Source organism: Globicephala melas, chromosome 10 (assembly GCF_963455315.2).
Source record: "Globicephala melas chromosome 10, mGloMel1.2, whole genome shotgun sequence".
Taxonomy (NCBI): domain Eukaryota; kingdom Metazoa; phylum Chordata; class Mammalia; order Artiodactyla; family Delphinidae; genus Globicephala; species Globicephala melas.
Genome location: NC_083323.1, coordinates 10,935,478 through 10,959,827, shown reverse-complemented (window position 1 = coordinate 10,959,827; position 24,350 = coordinate 10,935,478). Strand labels below are relative to the sequence as shown.

The window sequence follows — 24,350 nt, the reverse complement described above, 5'->3', positions numbered from 1 at the left end:
GAGGATTGTGGGACAGTGGGGGAGGGAGGTGCAAGGCAAAGGGACCCCAGGGGAATCAAAATCATAGCAGCTAACACTTAGGGTTATCGTGCCCCAGGCTCTGAGCTAAAGTCTTGCTCTGGGACGTTTCCATGGCCCTTCGATGTTTGCAGATGCCTGTAAGTCACAGAGGTGGTTCCGGGACCCTGGTGAAGTTACATGCAGGTAATTTGCAAAAGGTCACACTCTGAGTAGGTGGCGGTGGGAGTCCAGGTCCCTGTGGCTCTGGGCTCTCGCCTGCTCTGGGTATTGCAGCGACTTCCCCCTGTGTCCCCCTGGGGGTGTCAAGGAAGGCTGCGTGGAGGAACTTTGCATTGAGCTGAGAGAGGATGCGTGGAGGTTTACAGGAAGACCAAGGATAGAAGGTAGAAGTACTTCTGGCCGAAGGAACAACGTTTGCAAAGTCAGTAAAGCTCAGAAAAGAAAATTGATATCTTGGTGTCCACAATTCTGAGAAGCTGGGCAGTCTCCTGAAGAGTCACTTGTACGGAAAGAGGCCAGGCCAGCACCGCTTCCTCTTTCAGCTTCTCTGTTTCCTAATGACGTCAGCATAAGTAGGAAGACTGAGAAGCTGGCTGGCTGCCGGCTGGAGACTCCAGCAGAAGGTCCGTCTGTCCCAGCACAAAGAGGTACAGCCCGGCTTTGAGGGTAGGCTAAAGGGCAGGGTGGGGAGCAGGGGGAGTGTAGGAGCCTGGGATGGAAAGGACAGGGAGAGCCCGGGGGTGCTGAGTGCACAGGTGTGCTCTGAGGACTTGGGAGGTCAGGGCTTGGTCTCTTGGGAAGTCCTGAACCCAGACTCCTAGGCAGCCAGTGGACGAGGAGACAGTGAGGGCCGACCTGCCTGGGTGTTGTATGAAGGGCTTTGGGGGGCCCAGGCCTCCCTGGAGGATCCTGCTGTCCTGGCAGCAGAGAAGATACCTGGGGCGGTGGAGAGCTCAGGCCTGGGAGTCAGACCCCTGTGTACCGTTGTCTTTGCTTTGTCACTAAGTTGTCACAAAGGTGTTGGTGGCAGTGAGAATATCCTGCCCTGGGCTTGTGTCTCATGTCTGGAAAGGGGAGAGCACTGATAGTTCCTGACATCCTGGTTCAAAGAGAGAGAGGGAGAGAGAAAGAGAGAGAGAGAGAGAGAGAGAGAGAGAGGGAGAGTGTGTGTGTGTGTGTGTGTGTGTGTGTGTGTGTGTGTGTGTGTGCGAGCATACGCATATACATATGTGGATGTCCACAAAGATGGAGAGATACTGGGAGACAGAGGATGAAGCCGGGAGCCTTGCTGTGGCCAGGCCCAGAGCTTGGTGCGGGTTGAGAAACTCACTTTGGAAGATAAGAAGACGCCCAGTCCCTTACTTACTTAGAGACTTGTCTTCCCCCGTCCAAGAATGTTTTCTTTACGGTCGCACTCCTCCCTGACACACTGTTGCTTAATTGGGTTTGGGCCCAGATGTGGATGCCCTGCACTGACGTGTGCTGGCTGAGTGGGGAGCGTCTGGGGGTGTCTGCATCCGGATGTGTGCAGGTGTGTGCACTTGCCCTGTGGACGGGAGGGCAGGTGTTTCTGTGGGTCCCCAGGGGGGTACAAGCCTGTGGACACTTGCCAGACAGGCTCCAGTGACAAGTTGCAAATGTGTGATGTTAAGTCTTCAAAGGCCCCACTGTTACACTTTTGTATAAACAGATTCTAATTTTCTCTACTTATCATCTTCCCTGTTTTCTAATGGTTTTATAATGAGTAAAACCTTTCCTATTAATTTTTGGTCACCCTTGTTTCCATTCATTAGTTTTACTTATGTTGTCCTATATCCACTAACACTACAGGATACTTCACGAGTTCTTTAATGAACGTATTTAACACTAACCAAGTAAATACATGGATACCTTCTTTGTTAAAAATTGGGGGTACATAAATGAGATAATAACATACATATTGTCCTATGACTTAGTTTTCCACTTAATATTACATTTTGGACAACGTTCCAGAATAATACATGGAGATTTAACTCATAAATTAGCCCCAAGGGGTACATAGCATTTATTAGTATAGACACCCCACAATTTACCCAATCCCGTGTTGCTAGACCCTTACGTGATTTCCAATTTTTCCACACCTGTGAAACTATTTCTGCAGCTCAGATTCCTAGAAGCAGAATTGCAGGGCAAGTGATTGCACGTTCAAACTAGTAATAGGTATTGTCAAACCATCCTCAAAGTAGCTGAACTAACATACACCTCACAGTCGTGCATAAAAAAGCTGATTTCTCTTTAGGGAAACAATCTTTTTTTTTTTTTTTTTTTTTTTGCGATACGCGGGCCTACTCACTGCTGTGGCCTCTCCCGTTGCGGAGCACAGGCTCTGGACGCGCAGGCTCAGCGGCCATGGCTCACGGGCCCAGCCGCTCCGCGGCATGTGGGATCTTCCCGGACCGGGGCACGAACCCATGTCCCCTGCATTAGCAGGCGGACTCTCAACCACTGCGCCACCAGGGAAGCCCAGGAAACAATCTTTTAATTGTGTCCAATGTAATGGATGAAAAGTATCTGGTTCTTGCTTGGATACATCCTTTCCCTGGTGGTGGGTGAAGCTGTGTGTCTTCCATGTGTTTAATGGCCATTTGGATTCCATGTATGACGTGCATGGAAATGTCCTTTTTCCATTTCTTGATGGGTTCATTGCATTTATGTATTAATTTTAGGAGTGCTTCATTTATTATGCATAGCAACCATTTATTTATATACGTTGAAAATATATTCTTCCATATTATCATTTGTCTTTTTTATCTGACATGTTGAAGATATCTTGCATTGTATGCAAACGTGGTCATTGCTCTTAAGTCAAATCTGTCATTATTTTTTATTTCATGCTTTCTGGATTCGGCGTCTTATTCAACCGCTAAGATTAAAGAAATATTTTTAATGCTTTTATCATTTTAGTTTTGACTTTTAAATCTTTAATCCATCTAGAATTTGGAGAGGTGGGTAATATGTAAAGTAGTAATCTAACTTTTAAAACAAGATCAGCTGATTGTCTCAATATCATGAAATATGAGTATGCAACCCGTGCTTTCCTCTGTGATTTGAAATTCCATTATTCCTTCCCAACTTCCTACTTGGTTATTTTCCTTAAATAACCATCTGTCTACTATTACACTCATTATTTTTCTAGCTAATAGAGCAAGTCCCTCATGTTTGATTTGTTGTAATCTAGAATCAGTTTGTTAAGCCAATCGAAAATCCTTTTGGAGTCTTAATTTACTCTTAATTTAGTCTTAATCTAAACTAAGGGAAGGATTATTTTGGGAAGGATTGACCCCTTGACCCCAAAATAGTGGTCATGACAACAGCAGGCAGCCTTCTCCTTTTCGTCCCTGTAACTGGGAGGGCACTAACATTTCCCTTTGACTCTGATATTGCCCCAGGTTTCTAGTACATACCCAGAAATGCCAATGTTCCCTTCAATTCCTCATTTGCCAAGGTTTATTTCTTTGTTTAATCAGGAATGGCTTTTGTATTACCAAAAATTTAGGAGCAACTGTCAAGATAAACTTATCCTTTTTTTCCTTTTAATCGGCTGATCTATTTCTTTTTTTTTTTTTTTTTTTTTTTTTTTTGCGGTACGCGGGCCTCTCACTGTTGTGGCCTCTGCCGTTGCGGAGCACAGGCTCCAGACGCGCAGGCTCAGTGGCCATGGCTCACGGGCCCAGCCGCTCCGCGGCATGTGGGATCTTCCCGGACCGGGGCACGAACCCGTGTCCCCTGCATCGGCAGGCGGACTCCCAACCACTGCACCACCAGGGAAGCCCTGATCTATTTCTTTTAATCATGTATAGAGTTGATGCATTCTTAAAGTCTTTGTCAGATTGTACTATGAAATTGTTTTTGTCTGGAGTGAATTTGTGCTTTGATTTTTATTTTCCTTTTCCAGTTTTTACTTTTATCATTAAATTTCTTCATGAGTTTGGGAATTTTTGTGTACATGTTTATTTTATTTGGAGTGAGAAAGCTTTTGGCTTTTCTCACCTCTTTCTCCCTCTCCCTCCTCCTCCTTTGCCCCTCCCTGTCATCCTCTTGCTCCCATGTTTACCCCTCACTCTTAGTGATTTTTAACCCTTACATTTTAAACACACATATTTAACTTATATTTTCCGTCAGCATTTGGGCTTACTTAGAATATATACGCTCCTCCAGAACCAGACAAGATCCTTAACAAGTTTTCAGTTCTCCTCTTCTTTTCACCCCTAACCTCACAGCCAGCTGCCATGTTAAAATCATCTTAGTTTTACTTCAATATTGTTTCCATGTTTATTTCTTTTCACTTTATACAGTAACTATTCTTATTTACTTAACTATAAGTCTTATTGGTTTCTTCTCTCAACACTGGTTCCAGTATCACATGCTCTCTTTCTTTCCTGGACCTTTTATATTTTCTGAAATCCACACTGGACTCATTTTCTTAGAAAACATCTGAAAAGCTTTCATTGTCCTTACATTTCCAAAATGTTGTGGGTTTTTGCCCTTGAACTTCAAAATAAGCTTGACTTTTTAAGATTCTAGGTTCAAACATATTTTCCTCTCAGTATTTTCAAGACATTACTATCTATTTAGAGTTCCAGGTCACCTGTGACAGAATCTTGCCAACCTGATCTTTTTTCATTGAAAATAACTCGTTTGCTCGTCTTTTTCCTTCTGGAAGCTTCTAGGATTACCCTTTTACTCTTTGATGACAGAAAGCTCATTAGCATGTGACTGAGTTTGGTGCTATTAAAAAAAATGAATCTTGCTTTTCACTTAGTGGATTATCGTCTCCTTTAAAGCCCTGTGAATTTTTCTTCTGTTTCCAAGTGTATCTCTTTGGTTGCACGTGGAAATCCCCAAATAACAGTGGCATAATAATATAGAAGTTTATTTTTTCCCTCACATAGAAGATGTTCAGAAGTAGGCAGTCTCAGACTGGTATGGTTGTTTCACAGTGAGCAGAGGGATTGAGGTTCCTCTTTTTCTGTTGCATATGACCTCCACTCTCAAGATAACCTTATAATCCAAAATGGCTGCTGGAGCTCCAGTCATCACTTCCAAATTGCAGACTGGAGGAAAGGAAAAAAGCAGGAGGACAAAAATGGATTCCTCTTACCTGAGCCAAGTTCCTTTAAGCAGCCTTTCTCGGAAGGCACACCCAATGATTCCACTCACATCTTCTTGGACAACATTTTGTCACATGACCACACTTAGCAATAGAAGAGTGTAGGAAATATAATCTTTTATTCTGTGCAGCAATAAACCTAGCTAAAATCTGAGCTTCTGTTACCAAGGAGGAAAGGGACAGCTAGGTAGCTGCCACTGTCTGCCATACCTGCCCTCAATTCTCTCTGTCTTCTGCTTCTAGATGTTGGAACTCCTGGATTTCTTTTCTAGGTCTCAACTTTTCTCTAAGACTTTCCATCTCCTTGCTTATTTGCTGTCTTCAATAACTACTTTTGTAACATGACGGTTTATAGTGTTAATTCTGTGATTTAGCCCATTATTGAGTTGTGGTGCTTGTTTCCTTGTTTGTTCATTTGTTTTTTATGATCTCATACCTTCAGATTCCAAGAACTCTGTTTGTTCTTTGCAGAGCAGTCTGTTCTTAAATGCCTATGATTTCTCAAATTTCCCTGAGGATGTTAATTAAGATGTTTTAAAGTTTTGTGTTGTCTTTGCTGTATCTGTGCATGTCTGTAGAATGTCTACTGGGTCAGTATATGTCAGAATAGACACATATGATACCAATAATTGGAAAATACAACCACTATTGGCATAGTGGTTAAGAACATAAACTTTAAAGCCAACCTGCTGTGGGTTTCAATGTCAGCCTGTTCCTTACTAGCTGTATGATCATGGATCCTATACCGATTTCCTCAACTACAAAGTGGAGATTTTAACCTACACGTTGATGTATTAACATCTGTAAAGCCCTTAGTACAGTGCCTGGCTAATGGTAAGCACTTTATAATTGTTAGCCACTAATATGTATTCGCTGCATGTATGTGTCTTTTAGACTTGTGTCCTTTGATGTCATTAATTTGCTTGAACTAGTTACAGTGTAAGGGTAGTCACCTGTTCTCCATACTTCTAACACATTTATTTTGCAATTTGTCCTCTGCTTTATGGTTCAGTTATTTGTATAAAATACAGAAGCGTTCACTTTTATGCACTTCTGTCAGCCTTTGTCTCTCTGATTTCTTCTAGTGCTTTGAAGCTTAAATAGTTCAAAGATTCACTTCTATGGTTTGCAAGTTTCATACGATGTAACTACATACATTTCATTGACCTGATATGTGGAGAATGGTGTGAGGTAGGGATTTAGGCTGATATGTTTTATGTTGTTATTCAATTGTCTCAACACTTTTTATTATTCCATCACTTCACACTGATTTGTGGTTGCTTCTTCATCACAGAGTACATTCTCTGGTGAAATAGAGTTTGTCTGGTCAGTGCGTCCATTGATTTATCGTGTGTGTGTGTGTGTGTGTGTGTGTGTGTGTGTGTGAAAACACATTTCTTTACTTAGACCTTTGCAGTAGATTTTGCCATTAGGTGGAGACTCCTTATTTTTATTGAAGTACAGTTGATTTATAATATTTTGTAGGCTTCAGGTATAGAGCAAAGTGATTTGGGGCACATGTATATGTATATATCTATTTTTTTTTTACTTTTGATTCTTTTCCATTATAGTTTATTACAAGATATTGAATATAGTTCCCTGTGCTCTACAGTAAACCCTTGTTGTTTATCTATTTTATATATGGTAGTGTATATCTGTTAATCCCATACTCCCAGTTTATCCCTCCCCCACTTGCCCTTTGGTAACCATAAGTTTGTTTTCTATGAGACTCCTTATTTTAAAAAAATCTCATTAACTGTCCTCACATATATATTTTTTTTCTTCTGAGTTCCCGCAAAAAAAAAAAATCTTGTTAATTTTTGATTAGAATTATGTTAAACCTATAACTGACTTTCAGATGAATTGACCTCTTTACACGTGCAGTATTTACATTTGTGCTAAGACCCAAAGAGAAGCTCTGAGTTTTTAGGCAAGTTACAGGTAGGCAGAGGAAGCTGCCCCAGCTCACGCAGACTCTCCCAAGCCTGCCATGGCATTGCCCCCTGCAGGACCTGAAGTGGACAATACCGTCCCTCAGCTACAGACAAACCCACGCTTCCTTCCTGAGCATTTCCTGGACTAACCACCCTGTAAACATCATTGAGTTTGGTTCTCCTCATGACCACCATGTGAGATACGTTGGGTTGTGCTGATGTTACAGATGCAGAGAGCAAGGTTCAGGGAGCACTGGTGAGTCAGCCAGTGCACAGGAGGGGCACAGCCTGTGTTGAAAGTCAGTTTGACTGAGCCCAGGGCCATGCTTTTCCCAGCAAGGCAGCTTCTGGGGTCCATGTGTACAGCTTGAGTGAAGTTTTAGACAATCTTAGGGGCAGAAAAGGAGTCACAGTCCTCTCTGTTCTACTCTCCTGGTACTTCCCAGGGCTGGATGAAATGAAAAAAGGAGATCCCCAGGCTTCTGCAGAGAAAAGGGAACTGGCGTTTCAGGGGGTGGTGTGGGAGGAATGAGGTAAATGGAAAAGGGCAGGGAGAGTCCCAGGCCCCTGCGTGTGTGTGTGAGCGTGCATGTGCTCACATCCAGAGGACCACACTCCCAACACCCAGCGACTCCCCCAGGCAGATGTGGGTCAGTACCAGGCGGACCTGGGGACAAATCAAACACCAGGCCTCCCTCTTAGATTTTTCTCAACACCGGTGCACTGGGTACCCAATGTGCGATCCAGTGGGAACCCACATCTTCAGAGGCCGTTAAGTGCATCTCCCTCACGGTCGTGTCCCAGGCACTGAGGCTGAGGAGAAGGGACTGTCCCAGGTGCCAGGCTGAGGCAGCGGTGGGAGCTGGAGCCCAGGCATCAGAGCCACTCCTGGGTCCGCCCCACCACGTGGGCCGAGTCCCAAGGGCTGACGCTTCCTTCCGCAGGCCTAGAAGAGGCAGGGTCCTGGAGAGAGGATCTCCAAGAGGCGAGGACATGGGTCTGGCCTGGCCCCCAGCTGGGCAGCAACACAAGATTCTAGAACAATGAGGAGTCCAGACCCTACCCAGACCTGGACCCACCTGAGCCAGCCACCTGCTCTTCCAGAGCTGACTCCAGAGATGGCGCTGCCCCGGGGGCTGGTCCCCCTGGCCCTGCTGCTGCTCTGCTGGGGGCCCTGCATGGCAGGGGCCCAAGGTGAGCCCGATCGCTCCCTCCCCCTCTCCCTCCGCCTTCTCACTGCTGCGCCCCATCCCTGAGGAAGCTCCAGACCCTACGCCCCAGCCTTCCCTCCCTTCCTTCCTTGCCCCCCGCGACCCCTGCTATTTCTTTTCTCTCCCGGTCATCCCTGGAGTCCCCTCTTCCCTCCTCCCACGTTCCCGCTCATTCTTCTCTGGCCTCCTGTGAAGGCCTCTCTGGTTGTGTGGCTTCTCTGCCCACATTTGTCACTGCGGCATCTGAGGCCTCTGACCTCCTGGCTGGCCATTCCAGTCCTTTCTCTGACCCTCCCTCGCCCCCAGACATCGGCACCTAGACAGCCTCAACCAGTTCCCACCACGGCACCTTTGCTCCCGGGGACTCTCAGCCTGGGGGTCTCTCCTCCTGCCTGGAGGCCCTGCTGCGATGCTCCCCGGGCTCTTCAGGCCCATGAACCCCCCTCCCCAAGGATTCACTGAGAGCTTGGCTCCCCTGATAACCCTGGAGACCACGCTCCCTTTCCCAACAGCTGACCACGAGAGCAGGGTGGGGACATCCCAGAGTAAGGCCCTGCCACACTGCCCCTTAGGGGTGGGTTTGCGCCTCTGCTCCCAGGCCGCAGCACCCAGGGGCCCAGGGGCAGGGCATGTGCCTGATGCCTGTCCCCACCCTGGGGTGGGAGGGACCCTGTTCCAGGAGCAGGGCAAGGTGGGGGCTCAGGACATATACTGTGAATCAACTGGACTATGTGTTTCTGTGCAGACAGGAGGGTCCGCGGCTGGCACCCTCACAGCTGCAGAGCCCCCAGCCCCGCCCAGGGCTCCTGGGGACCTCTGTCTGGCCTCCAGGAGCCTCTACGGGACTCTGGGAGACTCCTCCCCAGTGCCACACACCAGGAGGGGCTGGGAAGGGCGGTGACAAGGGACATCTGGAGGGGAGAGGTGTGACCCCCTTTCTGCCTCCCCCTGTCAGGGACCTTCCCCCTGCAGACCCTGCGCTGCCATAACGACTACACCAGCCGCATCGTCTGCAGGTGGGCGGACACCCAGGACGCCCAGCGGCTGGTCAACGTGACCCTCCACCGCAGGCTGAACAGGCGAGTGAGGCCGGGCCTGGGGCCGGAGGGCAGGAAGGGCCTCTGCTGTGGGGACTGTGCCGGGGTCGGGGCTGGACGGGGGTCGGGGCGGGGAGGCCCCTGCCCAGGAGCTGCTGCCCCATCAGGCGGCCTGCCACGCCCGTGGGCTGGTGTCTGACATCAGGTTTGGGGGAAGAGCCTCCTGTGTTAATATCGTTGTTATGATGGTGATGATAATCTTCTCTTGTTTTGTCACAATTGGACAAGATCACCAGGCAGAAATTGATCTCGGTTCATCCTCCCTGTGAGGCGGGCAGGGATATGATGCCCAATTCACAGATGAGGAAACCGAGGCCGTGGAGGTGAGGTCCCTCCCCCAGGCCACACGGTGGGGAAGTGGCCTGAGTGGGACCAGTGTCCTGCGTCCAGCCTGCATGGCTGGGCTCCACGTGCCCCCCGGGCCCTGCCACCTCCAGAGTGGCGGTTTCTCCTCTCTCCTCACAGCATCTCCCGGGCCTACCCCATTTGGGAAGGTGCTCCCACCATTCTGGGATTTGGTGAGAGTCTGACTCACCATAATAGAAATGAAAGAGCTGGCATCACAGGGTCTGGGGTGTGCCCTAGAGACCGCCCCTGGGAAGGAGCCGCTCCCACCCCACAGCGCCACTGCCCGTCCGTTCTCTCTCCTGCCCTTCCAGGAGCCTCAGTCTTCCTTGTCCGCTGTCCTCAGCCCCCACCCCACCTCCCACCCTTAGCTGTGACCCACTTCCTTCTGCTCCTCCCACCCCGACCCCTAGCCCCCCACCTCACACATCTGCCGCCTTCCTGGCCCCACCCTGCAGGATCTGCCCTGTCCCAGGGCTGCCTGAGGCTACAGCCGGGGTCCCACCTGGTCTTGCTGCTCAAGGACATCACTGCCACCACAGTCCCGACTGTTTTGTTTTTCAGTCGCCTTTCCCTCCTTTCCTTCTCCACCACAGCATTCAATCCATCAGCAAATGCTGCCAACTTTATCTGCAAATAGAATGTGAATCTGGCTAACGCCATGGTTCCAAACACCTCCTATCACTGAGATAGTCCAAAAGCCTCCTAACTGGTCCCTCCCCTTCCAATATTGCCACCCCCTGCGACCCAGTGTATCCCCAGCCCAGGAGCCAGAGGAATCCTTTCAAAGCATGCCAAAATGTCACTCCTTTGCTCATAACTCTGAATTTTCCACAGTTCCAGTGAAATCAAAATAATCATATTTCCTTAAATTCCTTTTGAGCACTGGCCTCCCATCACCTCCCACAACTAGGCTTCTAGACCTCCCACACTTACATCTCTACTCTGTGCACACTGGTTAACTGCCTAGTTATACAGCGCTCCAAACCTGTGCCTACCCCAGGGCCTTTGCACTTGCTGTTCCCTTTCACTGAAATCCCCTTTCCCCGAAATCCCCTTTCAGAATCCGCATGGAGTCCTCTCTCATCTCCTTCAAGTTTCTGCTCAGATGTCACCTTTTCTAAGAGACCTTTCCTGCCTCCCTTATTTCAAATTGTATCCCCAACCCAGCCCTTCTGGCCTCTTCATACCTCTTTCCTTCTTGACTTGTCTATGCACAGTGTTCTCCATTTGACACACGACCTAGTTTCTTCAGTTGTTTCGTGTGTGTCTTCCTCTATTAGGATGTCAGCTCTGTTGACAGGAATTTGTGTGTGTTTTGTTCCCCGCCAGGCCCCCTGATCCTAAACAAAGCCTTACACATGGGAACCACTCAATAATGTTTGTGAAGGAGTGATTCTTCTTCTCTCTGGGCTAACCTGCATCCTCTCCTGACAGGGGCCTTCCGCAGCCAGTGTCCTGCGATCTCAGTGATGGCATGCCCTGGTTCAATGGCCATTGTCCCGGCTGTGTGCCCAGAATGTGTGTCATTCCCTACGAAGTTTTTGTCATTGCTGACCATGACTACTTCTCATTCCGACCAGACCAGCCTCTGGGTGCCCAGCTCACCGTTACTCTGAGTCAGCATGGTGAGGCCTGGGGGCCCTGGCCAAGGGTGGTCCCCTGTGTGGACAGGGGTGTCCAGGCTGCAAGAGATGGGCCAGGGAGGGAGATCCTTCAAGGGGTGTAGACAGCGGCTTGAGTTGGGTTTGGTTCTTGGGGGAAGAGGATACAGTCTCCTTAGATGGAGGCATTGGGTCAGGTTCAAGGTGAGGAGCCCCAGCCTAAGGTACCCACCCCTCCCAGATGCTCCAGCACCTGCCACGTTATTGCCTTCCAGACCTGAGGCTTCCCGTCTAGAAGAACACTCCTTCTTAGTCAGATACAAACTTTATTCTTTCACCGATTTGGTCTCATGGAACGTCTGTGACAGCCAATTTAATAGATGAGGCATTTGAGACCCAGAGCAACTACGTAACTTTTCCAAAGTGCCACAATGAACCATGACGATAGTGATGGGCCGGACTTGCCGGGTGCTCTCTGCATGTTGGAGATGAAGGTCATCCCCTTACTGCCCTCGCCGCGCGGCCCCCAGTGTGTGCGCTGCGTGTCCACAGAGCCTAAGAAAGTCAATGGTCTTGGGTGGGAGTCGATGACCATTTTATATGAATAGTCGGGCTTCATTTAACTGTACCTCAGACAGAAAGACAACCAGCACTTTCATTACATTAATTCAATTATATTTGTGCTTAGAATGATTCTGAAATAAACATGGGGTCATTTTTAAAAGTTAGTATTGGGCTTCCCTGGTGGCGCAGTGGTTGAGAGTCCGCCTGCCGATGCAGGGGACACGGGTTCGTGCCCCGGTCCGGGAAGATCCCACATGCCGCGGAGCGGCTGGGCCCGTGAGCCATGGCCGCCGTGATGAAACAGGCTGAGAGAGCAGGAATTTGCCCAAGGTTAGGTACTCAGATGCTAGTGTCTGAATTTATTGTCCTGGATCCCAAACCCTGGGCCACCTGCTGCTCCTTGCAAGTGTCGGATGGGGAAGGGGCTCCAGGCTTTGCTTCCCGCCTCTGTTCATCACAGCAGCACAGAGCTGTTGCCTGGAGGAGGGGATGAGTTAGGCTGTGATGAATTCACTCCAAACAATGTCTCAAAACATGTGTCTGATGGATGAGAAGGAGTCCCGTCCCGGTGGAGCTCAGAGCGTACAGGGCGGGACACACCAGATGTTGTCGGGTGTGATCACTTACTGAAGGCGGGTGCGTGCCACGTGCCGAGGGGCAGTGGACAAGGGGCCCCTGGGAGGTCAGGACAGGCTTCCCCAAGGAGGGAGCTTTGCAGGGAGATCTGAAGGGTGGGAGGGAGGAGAGTGGGAAGAGCATCCTTGGCAGAGCAAGGAGTGTGTGCAAAGGCTGGGCGACTCGGGAGGATGAGGCAGGTTAGGAAAACCGCAAGTAATTGTGTCTCAGAAGCATCAACTTCGAGAGGACTGGGCAGTGGTAAGGAGGGGGGCAGGGAAGGCAGGGGCCTGACCTGGACAGGCTTCTGTGCTCTGCAAAGGAGTTGTTTAGGGGTCAACATCTAGACGATGGAGAGCCACTGAAAGGGCATGTCATGATCAGATGTGGGTGTGATGATGTCAGAGGTGGGTGATGTACAGTGTAGATGGCAGGCGACAGGAGGTGGTGGGAGGACGGAGAACAGAATGTGACCTAAGGTACTCATCCCAGAGAGAAATGATAGGGATTCAACTGCCGTATGGCCAAGGGATGGGAAATTGGAGGGATACAAATCAAAGTTAGGCTATACAAGCAATTCATTCATTAATCTGCTCTTCAATAGAACACTTGCACATACAGGAAAGCAGTGAACAAGCCATCAGTGTCCCTGGCCCTGTGAAGCTTAGGAGTGATGACAGGTGTCATGGTTGAGATGGGGACCACTTAGAAATGGCGAGGGCAGTGTGGCATTTGCCTGCCGGAGCATATGTTGAGTGGGAAGTTCAGTTTTAGCCCAAACCATTTAGGCAATGAATCAGGGAGGCCTTGAGGTGCTGGGGAACGGAGAGATGTGCATCTGATCTGCTCTGAGGTTACACATGTAGGGATCGGAATATTTCACTTCCTCTGTCACCTCCACCTGTGAAATGAGCTCATGGACTACATCCCTCAGGTTGGATGAATAGGTTTTCCATTGGTTTCCCAGTCTGTTCAGTTGGGAGCAGCTTCCTACGGCTCCAGGCTGACAAGGAGTCCCACTGCATGACAGGCTCAGGGGCTAGGAGTGCATGATTGATTAGTGATGCCTTCTGGGGCTGGGGCTGGGGCAGCGGTGCTCTGGATCTGCCATTCTGGGCTGAAAATTTTCTGAGGCTCCAGCTCTGACACGCTCTTTCATGCCCTGTCCCCTGTCCGGCATAGAATATTGACATCTCGTTTGTCCCTTACGGAATTTTTTGTGTTGGAAAGTCATCTCTCAGCATTCAGATATAGAAGCTTCAGGAAGTCTGCAGCCATGCCATTCATGGGTGACTCTGCTCACCCAACCCTGTAGGTCCCAGCAGGTGTCTGCCTGCTGTTGGTGATGGAATGATTTCGTGAAAAGTCTCTGAAGGTGGACCTACATGTACTCATTCATTTATTCCTTCGTTAATTCATTCACTTTGTCCCCATATGCAATGAACCACTCATCTCAGGCCCTGGGGAGAGGCAAGGGGGTCAGGACCCCACCCCTGACATCCACAAGCTCCTGGACTACTTGAGGGGGCAGATGTGGAAGCATCTATATCCTCCAGGGCTATAAGGATCATACAAAGGGCTATGGTGGGGCAGGAAAAGGAGCAAGGGATTCTGCTGGGGGAGGGGTCCAAGAATGTTCTAGAGGAGGAGACATGTCTGTTGGGCACTGAGAAGTGCAGGATGACACTGGACACTGAAATAAGAAAGTGTGGACAGGAGAGGGAGTAACATGAGCCACAGCGTCCTCTGGTGGGAAGGAGGCCACACACACCTCCTCATGGGCAGTGGGGACAGGAGGAAGGTCCACTTGGAGTGACTGGCAGCCCTTTGCATGGAGCTTATGTTCTGGGCGCCCAGCAATCTGCACATCTTCATTCACATGCACATTGGATCCTCACAGTTCAGCAGATGAAGGTCTGAGGCCCACAGAGGTGAGGGGTCTCTCCAAGGTCGCTCAGTCCGTGGCGGCAGTGCTTGGCCTGGAACCCAGGTCTGTCCACACATGGGCCATGCAGGCCCTGAACATCCCACACAGTCATCCAGCCCCTTAGGGACGCTTTCCTTCCTCTCTCTCCAGTGCAGCCCCCCGCACCCAGGGACCTCAACATCAGTGTTGCCGGGGACAGTGTCCTGCTGTCCTGGAGTGTGGCCCGTGGGGGTTCCCAGAGCCACTGGCTGTCCAGCCTGGAGTTTGAGGTGGTCTACAGGCGGCTTCAGGACTCCTGGGAGGTAGGGACCCCACCAGCTGTGCCCTGCGCCCACGGGGACCTGGCCCAGCCGTTCCTGCTCCAGCAACCCCTCTCTCCCCCAGGACGCCCCCACCATCTACTCCAGCGCCTCCCGGGCCATCCTGGGGCCAGAGCACCTCATGCCCAGCAGCACTTATGTGGCCCGAGTGCGCACCAGGCTGGCCCCGGGCTCGGGGCTCTCGGGACGGCCCAGCCAGTGGAGCACAGAGGTTCGCTGGGCCTCCCCGCCAGGTAACAGAGTCGGAATGGGACACTGCCCCCCTATGGGGAGGGCAGCTCATTACAGCTCCTGGACAGAAGGCGTCCAGGGGTCCGCCCCATGGGAACCACAGAGGCTCTGAGCCATGTGTTCACAGTGACTTCCCTGGCCCACCCCGTCCCTACTGTGACTCTGCAGAGGCAGTGGCTGCATCTTACTCACTTCTGGGCCCCAGTTTGTTGCCCACTTTCCGTGGAGGAACAATTACCATTTAATCACAAAGGCATATGAGCATCTGTGTTTTCGTGAGAGCTGCACCTTACACAGACATACCAACGTGATTGCGTTAAATTCCCAAACCCTGAGGCTGACACGCCCTCCCAGCTTTGCACAGGGGAGTGTGAAGGCTCACAGAATTCACTCTCTGACCTGTGTTTACACAGCTGGCCCTTTGGGCTGAGTTCAACCCCCTGGTCTTTTTGGCCCCAATGCCCATAATCTCTCTGTGATGAGCCTCATGGTGGGCCCACTGAGGGCTAGGGAATGAATGAATGAGGACTGAATGAGGGACTGTCTCCCTCCCAGGGAATGAGTCCCAGCCCCAGAACCTCCAGTGCTTCTTCGACGGGGCTGCCCTGCTCCGCTGCTCCTGGGAAGTGAGGTCCGAGGTGACCAGCTCGGTCTTCTTCACCCTCTTCTACAAGTCCGGCCCCAGTGCAAGGTGAGTGTCCCCTGCCTCTGTCCCCTCTGCTCCTCTAGGCCTAACCATCTCCTGGCCTCCTCCTGCCCCTGGAGGCCCAGCAGAAGCCACAGTTCATCTGGAGGTCTCATTCCTCATGTGGCCCTGCCTCCCCCTGCCTCCCCTTTGCCGTGATCCTCAGGGAGGAAGAATGTTCCCCAGTGCAGATGGAGGAAACCAGCAGCCCTTACATCCGGCACTGCTGCCAGATTCCCGTGCCTGACCCCAGGAACCACAGCCAGTACATTGTCTCTGTTCGACCGAAAGCGGAAGAGAAACTTATAAAGAGCTCAGATAACAGTGAGTTTGCCCCCAGCCTTCTGCACAGAGAGCCTTGTGACAGCACTGTTTCCTTTGTAACCCGTATAAACTCAGGGTTCCCCAGGGCCCAGTCTTCATGTTTGTCACTTTCAGTGAAAAGTCCAGGGAGCAAATTGAACAAACATGATTCCCATGGGTCCTGGAAGTTCTCAAGTGGCAATAATGCAACAGTGACGATGGTCAATAACATGAAGGAAGATGCAATTGATCTTCTCAAGAATATCAATATTAAAACCTTGACCTCATTCTTTTAACTCTATTTTCCCTTCCAGCTTTGCAGCTGCTCTGAAGTTCCTACTGTTGCCCGTGGCCTCTTGGTCGTCCCACCAAATTTTCCCTTTCTTTCCCTGTTTGATTTTTCTCTTTCAGGTTTCCAAAGTCCTCCCCTGATGGATATTTTCAGTCTTCAAGATAATTGATCTATGATTTACTTCTTCATAGAGCGTATGCAAATGGACTGGGGACTAGCGCGTATGCAAATGGACTGTAATTCCTTACAGGTTAATTTTCCTGATTCCTGGTACATAGCAAGGACCTTATGCAAAGGAATCTCCTGCATTGCTTCACGATGATCAAGTTCTTCTGCCCAGTCTTTAGTGTGTGTCGGAGACAAGCAGCCAGTTTGTCCTAGTCACCTGGGTTTGAACCCACTACTTCCTCTTTGGGATCCTCCAGGTTGCAGTCTTTGTCTCTAACACTTGTTAGCTGCTTGTCCTTAGCAAGTTACCTGATCATTCTGGGGCTCAGTTCTCTGCCCGAGAAGTGGACAAATTGTGTATTTACTACATAGGGCTGCTGTGAGAATTGAGAGAAATAATTCATGTAGATTGAGCATTCATAATAATGCTTAGGACACTGTCAATACTGTAGATTAGAAAAAATTCATAGTAACTTTATTTCTACTTAAATACTAGGGGTAACCCATACTGTTGGTCACTTCACTACAAAACAAGTGTATCTCAGCATCTCCCAAGTGAAGGGTGGCTCAGGTCAAAATAGATGAGATGGTGAAGTGGGGCTGCAAAGACCCTGAGATGGTGAAACCTGGGGTCCTGGGTCAGTGGAGAGAGCACCTGTGACCAGCATGGAACACAAGGGATATTCCACTGGAGGAATGTTAGAAATGATGTTCTCTAAAAGTTTCCCTCCCTCCAGTCCAGATGGCTTCTCCAACCCTCAACTTGACCAAGGGCAGAGACGGCTACATCCTGCACTGGAAAGAAGGAAAAATGAACTATGAACACATAGCTTGCATCTTCCAGGTCCAGTACAAGAAAGAAGCAGCCTCATGGGAGGTGAGGGCCTGTGCCCGAGGAGTGGCCTGGATGGGGGAAGGGGGAAACGAGAAAGACCAGGGAGAGTGCCACCTGCCAGGTTCCTGGCTCCCAGCAGGTGCCCAGTCAGAGGGAGCCACTGGGAGTTGGTGGTCGTGCCCCTGTGCAGTCAGCAGGTCATTGTCCCTTCCCTTGGTGAAGGAACTGAGACTCACAGAGCTGATGTGAACTTGACCAAAATGAACGCGTGACCCTGAATCTCAAAGGAGCTGTAGACTTCAGGACCAGAGACAGGTGGAGGAAGGGTTTTCAAAACTCATAAAGGGGGCATTTCTTCGCCAGAATCTCATCCAGAATGCAAATGTGCAGGTGCTAAGAGGAGAGCTGCTCCCTGCGAGGTGCGCGGGGCTCCAGCCTGGGACTCAGTGTCTGGGCCCCGCCCCCAGGTATCCATCAGGGCCTGTGGGCAGAGCCTGGGGCTCCACAGAGGCCAGTTCAGAAACCTCGGAGCCAGCCCCAGACCTTCAGGCTGGAAATGGGGAAACTGAGGCCAGAAGGGGGTGTGTCAGTGGTGGAGCAGGAAGTGGTCCCTGGGCTCCTGAACATCTGTCTAAGGGTCCAGAGTCCAGTCATCATGCAGTGCACCCCTGGGAAGGCCATAATTAGGGTCCAGGCTGTCCCAGGAGGAGCTGGGAGGCTGAGTGGGGACATGGTGACTGACTCCTCAGGGTTTCTGGGCCTCGGTGTCGTCATATGTCACGGGGTGCATTGCAACAGGTGCTGTGCCCCTGTGGGCACTGGAGTATGGTCCTCTGTGGTGAGAGTGATGCTGCCTCAGATCTGATGCGACTACAAGCTGGGGACTGATGGGTAGCAGAAAATCTGGGGTGTTGAGGCGGGAGGGCTTCATAGCTGTGCCCACGTGCACCAGACCTCAGCACACCTGCTCACACACCTGCACCCACAGGAGACCAAGACAGAGGACTTCCAGAACGCCCACAGCATGTGCCTGCCACCTCTGGAGCCTGCCACCAGGTACCAGGCCAGAGTGAGAGTCAAACCTGACCCCCGAGGCTACAACGGGATCTGGAGCGAGTGGAGTGAGGAGAGCTCCTGGGACACTGAGTGGGGTATGTCCTCCCGGCCCCCACTCACCCCTCCAGGCACAGCCCCACTGGACAGAGGACGGGGATGATAGGGGCATGAGATGTAACCCCACCCCAGGCTAGCATCCTTCCCTGCCAGGTGTCATTAGGGATGAGAAAGTGACACCTGGTGTGCAACACGGACTGCAGGTGAGGTCTCGAGAGGGCAGAGGAGAGCACGTCTCACCAACAGGTCTCCCTAAGCCTGGACCTTAGCCCTCTGTTAATATGGCCCATGCTTCCCATGCTTCCATTAGCTTTTGTGGCAGCTACTACCCAGGGACCACTCAGCCTGAGTTTTCTGTTACCATAAACAGCTACAGACTGGGGCCTGGGATTGGAAAGCTTTGGTCTGATTTCTCAACCTTCCCTCAATCTGCACTTGCTAATTTCATTTATCTGTCACCATCGCCATAGCGGCCACCAGGAGACAAGTACAGAACAAGGTCCGGGAGGTGATGGCAGAGAGAGGAAAAAGTGTTGGCAGCAAAAAAATAAAAAAAAAAAAGTGTTGGCAGCAAGGTCCCCCAGCCAGCCATAGCAGGGAAAGAGCGCGAGGAAGAGGACCCCAACCAAGCAGAAAGAAGGGCTGGGCCCCTGGACCTAAGGGAAGGAGACCAGGGGAGTCCTGGAGGCGCCCAGCCTCTGAGGGGCTTGAGGCCAAGTGGAGAGTTGTGAGGGCCCCTGATGGGCCTTTGCACCTTCTGGTTCCTCCACCATCACTCCTTTCCCCGTCTCGGCCTCTCCAGGCCTCCCTGTTCTTGATGACCACCTTCTATGCTGCCTCCTTCAGGAAGTGCCCTATGATTGCCTCTGGCTGCAGTCACTGCCCACCTACAGCAGCACCAGCTACTGGACAGGATCTAACCCTCTGTGTCCTGCCAGCAATCCAGCACTCTGGGTGGCTCAGACAAATGTCCTCTTCTTCTTAGTCTGTTTCTGGCCTCTTCTTCCCCTCTGCATGCCAAAGCAGCAATTTCACCTCATCTCCTGAGCCCCCAGCCCTTTCCCTCCCCAAAAGCTAACGCTCCTGTTTCCTCCTGGCTGCCTGGAAGTGCTGCCCACGTGGGTCCTGGCGCTCACCCTGGTCATCAGCACCTTGATCCTGCTCGTGTCCCTGCGCTTCTGTGGCATCTACGGGTACAGGTAAGGTGACTCCAAGATGGAGGAGGGCGCTACCCAGGGCCCCAGACGATGCCAGGGACCCCACAGCTGACTTTCTCTAGTTTCTGCTCTGCAACTCACACCCTGTGGGGCCTTGGTCAAAGCTGCCCGTTCCCTGGGCTTTACTTTCACCTCGGTACATGAGCACGAGGCAGCTGCCCTGAGGTCTTGGGCAGCGGTCACCTCCCTGCTGTCTTTCCAGGCTGAACCAGAAGTGGGAGGAGAAAATCCCCAACCCAAGCAAGAGCCACCTGTTCCAGGTAGGGGCTGGCTGTGCTCCTGTGCCCACGTCCCCACACCCGTGTCCTCCTCCCTTCCGGTGGGCCTTGAGTAGGGGTGGTATGTGGCCAGGCCAGGGGCTGGGAAGCTCTAAGAGCCGGGCCGGCCCCTGCAAGCCCAGCACTGCGATTCCCTGGGCCCCCCCGATGCACAGGGTACCCCGCCCGGGGGGACTCACGTGGAACAGCAGAGAGGGCTGGCGTGGGGATGCCAGGACCTGGGGGGCGCAAGGAGAGCCTTAGTCACATCGGGGGCGGGAGGGGTGGTGGGAAGCAGCGTGGCTTCCCCAGGACAGGGCAGCAGCGCTGAGCTCTGAAGGATCGAGGGTGGTGGCAGGTGGGAGAGGCCACTGCTGGCAGAAGGCGAGTGGAGGGTGGAGACAAGACTCCTTGGAGAGGGAACCTGAGGGGCGTGGGCGGTGAGTCTGGGGCGCAGCACGGGAGGCTGAGAGGACACTGGGGAGGGCGCCGGCACGTGGGGGGCGGGAGCCCTTTGGTCAGGCAGGTGAGGCCAGGACGGCCTTGGGAGGGTCTCACGGCCAGTGCGGAGGAGACTAGGGGTGAGCATGGAGACAGGGACAGCCCAGATGGGCGTCCTCGTGGGCACAGGCTGCCCGTCCTTGCTGCCCAGGGCCCCGGGCCAAGTCCCAGCCCCTCTCTGGCCTTGCGTTCCTGGGGTCAGGAGGGTGTGGTCGCTGCTGCCCATGTTGAGATGCCGCCACGTCTGGGGGCTCCTGAACCCTCGCCACCCTCAAGGCCCTCCCCCCACCTCACCTCCTGGGGTGCCCCCACCCCACAGGCACAAACGCCCTCTCTCCCCCCAGAACGGGCGCGCCGGGCTCCGGCTCCCACAGGGCACGCGCGCCGTCGGCAGCGGGAGCCACGCACACAGGGGGCTCTGGGGCGCCAGCTTCGCTCAGCCGGAGGGGTGAGTGTCGGCGCGGGATCCCTAGGAGGTGGGACGGTGGCTCCCTCCTGCACGTCGGGGCTCAGGGGAGGTGGCCTGGGACTGGGGCTCAGTGGGAACAGGGCCCTGGAGGCTGACTGCTCTAAAGCGAGAGATGTCCCGGCTGGACGGGGCGGGAAGAGCTTCCCGATTCCCAGCTTAGGGAGGGTCATGGCCAGAAGCCGGAGACTGGAGCAGATGACCTCCCTCGGCCCTGCTGCCCAGGGGGTCGCCACGCTGCCTTGGTCCCGCTGGGTGGCAGAGGATCTGCGAAACCTCATGGCCTCAGCAGCTGAGCGGCCAGCTCACCACTAAGCCTCAGGTGGGGCAGGTGAAGGCCGAGGGCATGGCCGAGCCCAGGCTGGGCGCTGACGCTGCGTGCTGGCAAGGAGAGGGAGGTGGGAGGGACCACAGCTGGCAGAGCGTGACCTTGAAGGAGAGTGCGGGGGCTGGAGGGGGACCCACAGGGAGGCTGGTGGGGCGCCCGGTCTCCTGTTCCCGGCCGGCTCCCTCACCTCGCCCTGCTCTGCGTTTCCCGTGAGCTCTGGGTGGAGCCCGGCCTCCATCCCACTCCCTGGCTCCCTGTGCGGGAGCTGAGGCGTCTGTCAAGGGTGGTGTCAGTGTCCCTGGCCTTGTTCTCCCCACAGGGCGTCCCCTGTAGACTTCGGGCACAGTGAGGTGTCACCTCTCACCACAGAGGACCCTAAAGATGCCTGTGACTCGTCATCTGAGCCTGACATGACTCTGGTCACCTCGGACCTCCACACGGAGCAGCCGCCCGGGCCCCCGCCAGAGCTGGCCACCCCCGCAAGCAGGCCTGAGAGCCAGGCTTCCGGCTTCGATTTCAATGGCCCCTACCTGGGGCCGCTTGACAGCCGCTCCCTGCCGGACATCGTGGGCCAGCAGGGGCCCCTACGGACAGGCACGAGCAGGAAGCCGCAGCCCCCGGGGCCCCTGGAGTACCTGTGTCTGCCCACAGGGGGGCAGGTGCAGCTGGTCCCACTGGCCCAGGTGATGGGGCCGGGCAAAGCCAGGGATGCGGACCTGAGGTCCAGCCCAGGCACCGAAGGGAGCCCTTCCCTGGAGCCAGGGGCAGGCCCTGCCCCTCCTGAGCCTGGGGTGATGGTGGGTGGTCAAGGTCCGAAGGACAGGGCCCCCCCAGGTCTGCCCACTGGCTCTCGGGGTCCTGAGGAAGGCACTGTGGCCACTGGTTACGTCACCACTGCAGAGCTGACATTCACCCCACCCACGGGGGCCCCATCTCCTTCCCAGGCTCCCCCTCTGAGCCTCCCCTCAGACCGGAACCCCAGCCTCTGTCCTGGACTGGCTGATGGTCCCCCTGGATCCCTAGCCCCACTGAAGCCAGAGTTCGAGGGCTATGTGGATCTCCCTCCAACCGCAGGCCAGTTTCCCCAGTCCCCTCTGGCCAGCCCTGCCCCTCCTGCAGCCAGCAGTCCTGTCCTGGGCCCAGGACCGCCCCGGGCAGATGTGTTCTCAGTCTCCCCAACCCCTGAGGGGCTCCTCGTGCTGCAGCAGGTGGGTGACTACTGTTTCCTCCCTGGCCCAGGGTCTGGCCCTCTCTCACCCCAGAGTAAGCCCACCTCCCCAGGACCCTGTCCTGAGATCAAGGACCTCAACCAGGTGTTCCAGGCCAAGAAGCCCCCGTCTCAGGCCACTCCCCAGGTGCCGGCCATTCAGCTCTTCAAAGCCCTGAAGCAGCAGGATTACTTGTCACTGCCCCCTTGGGATGTCAGCAGGCCTGGGGAGGTGCGCTGAGACCCTGTAGACGTTGAGGGAGGGGCATAGAAGGACAGGGTCTGCCTTTCCTCCCGCCCTGCCTTTCCCTCCTGCCAGCCCCTGGTCCCTTCCATGGTCCTTTCCGCAAAGCCAAGGAGAAGTTTCCATGTTGTAACGTGGAGACCAGAAAAACAAGTCAACCATCTACCTCCTCCCTTGACCTTCAGCAAGGTCAAACTCCTCTTTCTCTCCCTCCCTCTCTGACACACAGGCGCACACGCGCGCGCGCGCGCGCGCGCACACACACACACACACTGTTCTTTCAAATTCACTTCTTTTAGGTTCTGAATTATTAGAGATTTATACACATACTCATTTCATTTGCCCCCATTTTCCTTTTTTCCCAGTTTCCCTGCTTTTCCTATTGTCTTCTCTTTCCACTGATTTATCATTAGAGTGAGTTTGAGGTCTGGGCTAAGCCTATTCTGAGATGCCATGTCTCAGTCAGAGCCTATTCAGATTCTGACATGTCTGGTTTCATGGAGGACTTCTGTCTGTCCCTGGCGGGCATGAATGCACACGACAAGATTCCAGCCCAGGGACTTCCCCGGCGGTCCAGTGATTAAGACTCCGCCCTTCCAATGCAGGGGGCGCAGGTTCGATCTCTGCTCAGGGAACAAAGATCCCACATGCCATACCCTGTGGTGTGGCCCAGTGCAGGGAGGGGAAGAGATTCCAGCCCTGAGGCAGGAGGCAGAAGGCGTGGGGTGAGGGCTTGGGGGTTTCAGGCTTGGAAGAGCAGCCCTGGACTCAGCATGCTTCTGTCGGGCGCTGCAGCCCCAGACGTGGTAGCAAAGCAGCAGCCTCCATTGTCACTCCAAGAAATGGGCATGGTGTGAGAATCACTGTTCTGAGCTCATAGGAAGCCCTGCTAGTCTCACAGAGGTGACTGGGGAGCCTCAGGGACCCCAGGCCCTGCATCCTGTACAGGCCACTGACCTGAGCAGTGGACAGTTGCCAGCTCCTGGTTGAAGTGATGTCCTTCCTACACCCAGGCTGGTGGGGCCTGGAGAAATTCAGGAGGGGAGGGGAGTCCAGAACCCACATCGACTGCAGAAAAGTTGGAGAGAACTGCTCAACAAGGGAAAAAGGAAAATGACCCAAGGGCATGTACACTTGGGCTTATAGTCCAAATCTCCCAGTTTCCCTTCCTCCAGAAAGACCTTACAAATGCCATGTCCACCAGCCATGTACAAGGGGCTTTTGGTCTATGGCCTGACTTACTCTGGGAATCATGGTTCTTTTAAATCTTTGCCTTTCTGATATGCAAAAAAAAATAGCATTAAATTGTTTTAATTTGCATTATTTGAGAACGATCATGTTTGCATATATTTTCATAGTTCTTGGGCGTGTGTATTTTTTTTACTGATCTAAGCCCGTTAAGGTCTTCATTGTGTTGGATGTCCACTTTTTTCTGATTAAGCTTTAAAAGCTATTTAGCTCCTGCCTTTCATAGATGGTGTAAATTTGTTTTCCTCGTTTGTGGTTTGTCTCTTAATTTTGTATGTGACGCTTTCGGATGTATTCAACGTAGACTTGTCTGAGTGATCGGATAGATCTACGGGTGAACTTCTTCACGCTTCCACTTTGGGTGTCAAATTGACAAAGCCCTTCCCTGCTTCAAAATTGCATTTGTCCAAAGTTATATTTTTTTCTGGTTCTTTTTGTGTTTCAAGCTTTTCATGTGAAGTTATAGTG

General features: G+C 52.6%; 1 protein-coding gene across 2 annotated transcripts; it reads left to right on the top strand.

The window, feature by feature from the left end:
* The first annotated feature begins 600 nt into the window (after window positions 1–600).
* On the top strand, window positions 601–24,133 carry CSF2RB (colony stimulating factor 2 receptor subunit beta). 2 transcript variants are annotated; one of them, XM_030856084.3, is made up of 14 exons: window positions 601–668; window positions 8,049–8,298; window positions 9,271–9,394; window positions 11,195–11,385; window positions 14,618–14,769; window positions 14,852–15,020; window positions 15,574–15,709; window positions 15,870–16,027; window positions 17,204–17,343; window positions 18,290–18,452; window positions 19,523–19,613; window positions 19,834–19,891; window positions 20,734–20,837; window positions 21,503–24,133. In XM_030856084.3, exons 2-14 carry the CDS (start codon window positions 8,148–8,150, stop codon window positions 22,629–22,631), a joined length of 2,766 nt encoding a protein of 921 aa, XP_030711944.1. In that variant the 5' UTR covers window positions 601–668; window positions 8,049–8,147; the 3' UTR covers window positions 22,632–24,133. The 2 variants fall into 2 exon arrangements, with proteins under 2 accessions (XP_030711944.1, XP_030711945.1); XM_030856085.3 differs by having other exon boundaries at window positions 635–687.
* The last annotated feature ends 217 nt before the right edge of the window (window positions 24,134–24,350 follow it).

Excerpts from the sequence above, each read along its gene's own strand:
- CSF2RB (XM_030856084.3), top strand. The coding sequence starts at position 8,148 with ATGAGGAGTCCAGACCCTACCCAGACCTGGACCCACCTGAGCCAGCCA. Across the intron at positions 16,028-17,203 it reads TATAAAGAGCTCAGATAACA|TCCAGATGGCTTCTCCAACC; the intron begins GTGAGTTTGCCC and ends CCCTCCCTCCAG. Across the intron at positions 17,344-18,289 it reads AAGAAGCAGCCTCATGGGAG|GAGACCAAGACAGAGGACTT; the intron begins GTGAGGGCCTGT and ends CTGCACCCACAG.